Source organism: Trachymyrmex septentrionalis, unplaced genomic scaffold (assembly GCF_001594115.1).
Source record: "Trachymyrmex septentrionalis isolate Tsep2-gDNA-1 unplaced genomic scaffold, Tsep1.0 scaffold32, whole genome shotgun sequence".
Lineage (NCBI taxonomy): Eukaryota > Metazoa > Arthropoda > Insecta > Hymenoptera > Formicidae > Trachymyrmex > Trachymyrmex septentrionalis.
The window spans coordinates 4,119,992-4,127,510 of NW_017305485.1; the positions used below are offsets into that span (position 1 = coordinate 4,119,992).

At 43.8% G+C, this 7,519-nt stretch overlaps 1 protein-coding gene across 1 annotated transcript in view; it reads left to right on the plus strand.

Moving 5' to 3' along the window:
- LOC108750088 (protein deadpan-like) overlaps positions 1-1,805 on the plus strand; it is a 23,757-nt gene extending 21,952 nt beyond the window's left edge. Inside the window, exon 3 of the mRNA XM_018489330.1 lies at positions 207-1,805. Coding sequence (XP_018344832.1) covers positions 207-1,226 — 1,020 coding nt within the window. The 3' untranslated portion in view covers positions 1,227-1,805. The remainder of the gene's footprint in view (positions 1-206) is intronic.
- The last annotated feature ends 5,714 nt before the right edge of the window (positions 1,806-7,519 follow it).

A 7,519-nucleotide genomic window follows, 5' to 3' on the forward strand; every position in this document is an offset into this window, starting at 1 on the left:
CAAAGTACTACAATTCAATTGTCGCGATTTAAGGCAGGAGCTTCCATTAAGCCAAGAAAGTAATCATAAATTGTCTTACTATCTCACGTCCTTCCACAAAAGAAGCGACTTTAACTAACATCCAATCGACAGCTCTTCGTAATACGAAAAGACATTTCTGACCAGCATCACTCGCATCACACCGGTTTCTCATTATCGTGTTTCAGGTGAGCCGTTATCTCGATGCGCCAGACATCATCACGGGCAACACCACGCCAATGGATCCGGCGGTGAAGCAGCGGCTGCTTCGCCATCTCGATAGCTGCGTGTCGGAGCTTGATCTGGACCTGGGCTCGCGACCGGACAGTGGCCTGGGAAGCAGCCCGGGTAGCGTGACGGATCGCGTGGCGGGGACGACGAGCCCGGGTCCGTTGGATCACCACGTGCCGGTCGGACCGCATTGCAGCGCCGCGCTCACGCCGGCGGGTCTGATCAAGTCCGAGATCCCAGAGATGGTGGAGGCGGCGCGACCCGATAGCAGCACCACCGCTGGCGACGAGAACAACAACAGCAGCCGACCGACCTCCGCCTTCAGCCAGGTGAACCCGGCGACGTTGGACCCGCACCATCCGCATCATCCGTCGGGCTTGCCGGTCGATCAAGCCTCCACGTCGCAACAGAACCCCAACATGCTCTCGGTGGTGCAAGTAATACCCTCCCGATTGCCGGACGGCCAGGTGGTCTTTCTACTGCCGAGCCACTACGTGCAACTGGCAGCAGCGGCCGCGGCGAACGGCATCAGCATCGGGCCTAATCCGCCGACGGCGATCTGGGCGGCGACCAACATGTCGCTGCTCAAAGCCACCGATAAGCTGGCGAAGCGGCCGCACGAGGAGATCGGCCAAGAATGGCAGGATCCCACCGGCCTCAAGCCTAGCAAGAGCCCGCGAATGGAGCAGCCAGAGCAGCCACTCGACTTCACCACCACGTCCAAGAAGATAAAGACCGCTGGTTCGAGAAACTCGGCGCATTCCGGCGTGGCCGATCACCATCATCATCTGCGGCAGCAGCAGCAGCAGCAGCAACAGCAGCAAGCCCGTCTACCAACCGAGACCGGCGGTCCCATCATCCATGAGGACAGGCCGTCTAGTCATGCGGATAGCGAGGTCGCCGTCGGCATGCCCTCTCCGTCACCAGTCGGCCAACAACCGGTCAAGGATGAGGAGGGTATGTGGAGACCGTGGTAAAGATCCGAAGGCTCTTTATCTTTGTAAATAAAAGTGTGTATCTCGTGAAGCGCGCGTGCGAAACCGGAAGTCGTGCCGGTGCGCAGCTGCGATCGTCGTCTACTGCGGAAATCTTCCTATTACGATAGCTACGATCAGGTCGTGTATATTCGATACGTATCTGGATGATCGGTCTCGGTTAAGCGAAATTAACGGTTATTATTGAGAATAATTTCTGGAGGCGTAAAACTGTCGTAGATTTTAGGTTACTTTTAAGGTAGTGCGTCATTGAAAATTTTTTTAGTCTGGGTATACGACAAACTTAATCTTCTTTTCTAACTAGGAAATCGGAGATTGCAGGAAAGAAATTTCCCGCGATTTGTTTTAATTAGAGACCCTATAACAGTTTGATCACGAATGATTTTGTCAAAATCCTATTCAAAAGAAATATATACGTATATGTACCATCTCCACTTTAATCTGTTCTACAACTTTAATTAACTCTTTGCGGCATAGCGGAGTCACCTTTCTCTATTCAGTTTTTTTTTTTTTTGCGAATTTTACAAATTTTTGGTGATTTCAATATTCGAAGTAAATAAATCTTTTTCCCTCGTAAGATTTTGGAAAAAAAAATCGTGACCCGACTTCCGTGTTATAGAATCTCTTTCGATGTTGCAAAATGTTCAGTTCGGCACACCGTGCGATTTCGAGGATACGTCCCTGGGCGAAAATGCGCGTACGTTTCGAAAAGTGCTCCTCAATTAACGTAATGTAATTCTCAAAAGGGTGGCGGCGCGCGAAGCCAAAAGTAATTAACGCGCGATATTTATTTACGTTATTATTATAGAATTGGCAATGACACAATTTCGCGATAATACAATCCGCAATCGGCGAATTTTCACAGGCGCGGGAAATTAACGCGATTGGCGTTAATATCGAGTGGTATGCTAATTGGTAGGGAGGAGAGAGGACACTTGAAATTACCCTTTCGCGCAGCTGCAAAGTCGATGAATTTTACGTACGTCGAAACCGTAAATTTATCCCCCCCCCTCTCTCCCCTCTCCTCACCCCCCCCTAGATGAAAATTGTTTCACCGATCTCGAGATTTTCACGCTCGAGGCAGAAAACCGAGGAGGAAAATCGCGGCTAACTTTTTTCTTTCTCCCCCCCCCTCCCCCCACCCCCTCCTCGTCACACCACTTGCGCTCGACTGTGGAAATGAGTACACGGAAAAGGCGTATGCGCATTCTCGCTTAATAACTCCGGCGCGCGGGAACGTATGACGTCAGCACATTGCCGTACGCGCCGTTTCTTGCGACGGGCGCTAATGAAGCCTTTAATTTGCATCGCGTCCAAAAGCGCCGCCGCCCCGCCGTCGCCGCGGTCGTTAAAATCCGCTGCAAAATCTCGCGAGAGCCACGGCCTCGAATAACGGCGTTCTCGACGCTTCGGTTGCATCGCAGCGGGATTCTCGTATATCGGCGAAACGATTTCCGAATCGGGGCGACTTCACCCGAGGGTTGGGGAGGTGGGGGGGGGTGAGAGGGGAGGGAGGGATGAACGTAACGAGCGAAATCGCGGCGAAAACGTGTAACGCGCCAACGTTTAACGATCTTGTAGCGTGACTCGGGAAAGATTAAGCGCCGTGCGTTTCCTTTTATTTCAAAGACCACCCTGCGTTGCCGCGAGCGTTATTTTTAGGAACGTTCAGAAAGGCGAAGACGTATTAATCTCTGACGGCTATTCTAATTTCGTTAAACATAGCCGTGTTCCATGTGGAAATGAGCCACTTCCAGGCCTTTGCCCATCTCGCCAGCTGAGTATTTAATCTTTATTTTAACCCTCCGTCTGTAGTCTGGGACTTCTTTTTTTTTTTGGCACGAATAAAATTTCACTCAAATTTCACTCTTACTTTTGCTCCTTCACACAATTTCGGCTGTTCCTTGTCGAACGGCATGACTGCGTGGACCATCACATAGTGTTGAGTTCAGATTCTCACTAGAGTGTTACTCAAGTATTATTGCTCCTTGTTGTTTATCGTACATAGAGACAAGGATAATGTGATATATACCTGGAGAGTAGTTCGGATTCCTCATCCAAGTAGGAATCTGAATACGTCTACAGGTGAATACAACTAACGTGCACAGGTAGCATATATATTTTGACTGTTCATTGCCAATATTGAAAATCTACATTAAGAAAAATATCTTGTTGAAAATGAATGAATCAGTAGATTCTGTTGTCAATCATCATTTCAGATTCCGTTGTTATAATTGTACATATGGTTTTCTGATCAACCAGAATTATAACAGATTTCACTATAAAATTCTGATTTATCTGTTTTCCACTAGAATTTCTATTAATGCAGCTTTTGCAGACTTTTTGCAGCGTATAATTTACGTTACGTGTGCTATGCACTTTTAACACTGGTAGTGAATTTTAGAGACTACAGCCTTTAGGTTACTGCAGAAATATTGCTATCATCTCTTAAGAAGTGCTTGATTGATAGTAGTTTAGCAAAATAACGATGATGCATATCGATAATCGTGAATGTGTTGAATTAAGATTTTAACATATAAAAGACATCGTTAAAAAAAACCTATTTTAGTGTAACAAAGATGTTGAAAAATAACTCTGAATTTTTTCGAAAGAGTACTTAGGCTGAACGAAAAAGATCCAGATTGCAGACGGATGGAATAAAAATACGATTCCAAAGAGAGAGTTAACTTATATTTTTGCGTATACTCCTCTTGATCGAACTAATCCATCGGATTGATCTGAATCAGGCTTGCGTCTCTCTCTATCGAGGAAAATTAACGGAGAACAAGTATGGGATTGAGAATGCGGAGCAGAATCGACGACACGCAGCGACGCGAATGTTTCGAGGAGCGGATGCCAAAATAGAGCGAGTGCGAGACAGGATTGTATAAAAAAAAAAAAGCTATACGCCTAAACTTCTGCGATTTTGTCTGAGAAAACACAGCGAGGAGGCAAACTGCCGCCTCGTCTGGCGAGGCCACTCGGTTTCGCGACTTTGCGATTGTGCAAGCGACAAAAGAAATCCTTCTGACGTAGTTACGCGTAAAAACGCGTTACAAGATAACTGTATGTATGTAAATGATGGAGTAATTTAGTTTACGATTACTAATAAAAAAAGAGAGAGAGGGAGTGAAAGGCAGTGTGCGTGTGTGAGAGAGAGAGAGAGAGAGAGAAAGAGTGAGAGTGCGTGCGTTTTAGTCCGCCATTCGTGTACATAGCCTCTCGATCGGAATTATTGCTATTTGCGAGATATAGATTTATTTTGATGTTACCTAGGTGTATATATACGGCGTAAGAGAAAGAGGATGCGTTTGTGTGCGTGTATTTTGCGTGAATAGCGAACGATTCGTCTGTGGAGGCGCGACCAACAAATCGCGCTCAGCGTAGCGAGGAGTCACCATCTCACCACCTAATTTACGTCTCTAATTGCTAAATATCCTGGGATTCGAATTCCTTATTCGATGTACTTAGACACGCAGTCAATATAGGCATGTATATTGAACTGTACACTACGCCGTGTTTTTTATTATTCCCTGCCCAATCGAAATCGATTTTCCAATTTCTATGCACTGAGAAAAATTTTGTGATTACGTGATGCTATAATTACAATTGTTATTGCTACAATGTTAGTAACAATTATATTTGTAGTTTTATAAAAAAAAATATACATAGTTGGTACCGAAGATGAATATAATTTATAGTTGTTATTATCTTAAAAATAGTTACAATTAATATAACTTAATTATTATTCATTTTTTCTCTCAGTGCAGTTTCTAAGAGTTGATCCTCAAGAATTCTTTCTTCCCTTGATTGTAATTTGTATATATATAAAAATGTATATTTTTTAATGAAAAAAAATCTAGTTGCATTAATTCTGGAACAATTCTTAAATAAACCACAAAGATACAAACGGACACTTAAAATTAAAAGCGTTAAACATTCTAGTCAAGATAACCAGAAATTCAATTCCGATAATCCGAATTTTGATTTGATATGATCAGAACATTTTTCTCAATATCGAAACTGATTGTCATCGAGCAAACGCAAGAATTGTCCGAGGTAAGTACTTAATAAACTATAATTTTTACTGGTCTGGAATTCCCTAGAATTCTTTCTTTTCTCGATCCCATTTATAATTTACACAAATGTCAACATTCTTCTAGAAAAAGAGTTGTATTAATCTAGTAGAGATGCAACCATACAAATCGTACATTAATACGTAAGTAAAAAAAATGTATACCTGGAATATGTGAATATATATATATTTATAACTTAATAAAATAAATAAAATTAATTTTTCCTTTTTCAAAATTCTTCGCATAATTTTATTTCTTGTGTTACTTCTCTCGCTTCTTGCGTCGCGGTTCTAAAAACATATCGAGCGGCATCGCCCAAAATTGCTCCGGGCCGATTATTATATCCTTCACTTGTTCCCTTCCTTCTTTTTTCTTTCGAATAATTTGCATCACTTCGCGCGGTCGACCTTCGCGTGAACGCGCCTTTCGCGGGGAAAAGGCGACGGCGGCGACGAGGGGCGGGATCGTTAATGCGATTTTTTCCTGGCCATTAAACTTTTTGCCGGGACGTCCCGACGCGGCGAGCGCTGCTGCCGGAGAAACCGATTACCGATCGTTAAAGTCTGCCTGTTTGCGCCCGGCGGAATGACCGTTCGCACGCCTTTCCCGCTCGGCCGCGCCGCGCGTATAACCGTAACGGGCGTAAAGTCCGCTTGGCAAATGAGCCAAATCCGTTTCCGCGACTGCCCGCTTACCGGAAACCGGTTTATCGGAACGCGAGATCCGGACACGTAATAAACGATAAAACGTACATCTCACGAACATACCGCGCCTTTCGGATAAGGACGGGGCGACTTTCCCAGAACTTTAATGGCGCGGATTACCTTATTTAGAGTCGTGCCGTTCCCTAAGCAGCAAATATGCATTAGGGCACAGACACGCCCGCGTGTAATCTCGTACGTTTTTCAAGCAGCGATCGCTTCCGCGTATCTTCGATAATTTTCACGTTATACCGTAGTAACGCGTTTATCTAAGCTGAAACTCTCTAGGTAGCTCTCAAGGTATTGAGGTTTAAAAAAAATGAAGAAATTAGGTAATTTGAATAATTCCATCCCCGTGCCCTCTAAATTTCTTGGTGTGAAATTTCACTCCAAGAAATGTAGAGTGGTGGAATTTTTTTAATCAAAACGTAGCGTCCGTTGTTAACAGTACAGGAGAGACATCATGAGCTACAAAAGTACTTTTAAATATACAATAAGTTATTTCGTCTGACTTTTTTTATGTACGGGTGTCCGAAAAATCACGTTTAAAAAATCTTTCGCTGATTTTTGTTTCTCGTGGATTCTCTACTTTGTTATACCGTGAAATCCACAGATCCTTGCTTGAAAATTCATTAAAGATTTTTTAAGTCAAGAGACCTCGAACGTTTGTAAAAAATATAGAAACATTAGAGCACAGACACGTCCAAGTGTATTTTATAAGTTCACATTTTCGACTAAAGATCTTTTGACTTATACAGCACAGAACTTGCGGCAACGTTACTGCAATGTCGCTGCAAAACTCCTTGAACATTGCAATATTGTTGGAATGATCTGTGCGATATGAGAATTTTCATTACATCACGTTATGTAAAATATAATATCGAACATCGAATAAAACACCGCATTCTTCTCTTTCCGATCTTTGATCTCGTGGATTATCCACTTTACGCAACACAGCGGATTCCATAAATTCTCGCTTGAAAATTCATTCGCAAAAAGTCTCAAGGTCGCTGAGGTCCCGAGCGTCTGCGGAAAATGTTCCTCGTCATCTGAAGAGAAATTAGAGTGAATAGATCGAGGTCGCGTTGTGCAAGTAGGAAAAAGAGCGATTATCATTATCCGACGAGTTTACAATCGGCGTTTTTATCGTACAATCTCCAAGCCGCAAATATACGCAATGGCTGAGCTCGACTGACGTGTAACGCGATCAATTTTTTTGTCGCTTGGCAAATAAAATTTAACACGTGTACGCGTGCACAAACGCGTTCATAATAATGGATCAGTTCTAGAGCGTAGATCAAGTTACGTGATCGCACAACAATCACAGCAATTATGAACGAAAGATCAATCGACGCCGTATGCGATCATCTCGCACCAACGGAAAGAGCGTGAGAAAGGGAGAAAGGAAGTGAGTGAGAAAAAAAGAGAAAGAGATTCGCAATATCGATCCGCACTTGGCTTCGGATTGTTTCCATAACGAAGGAAACACCGAAAAATT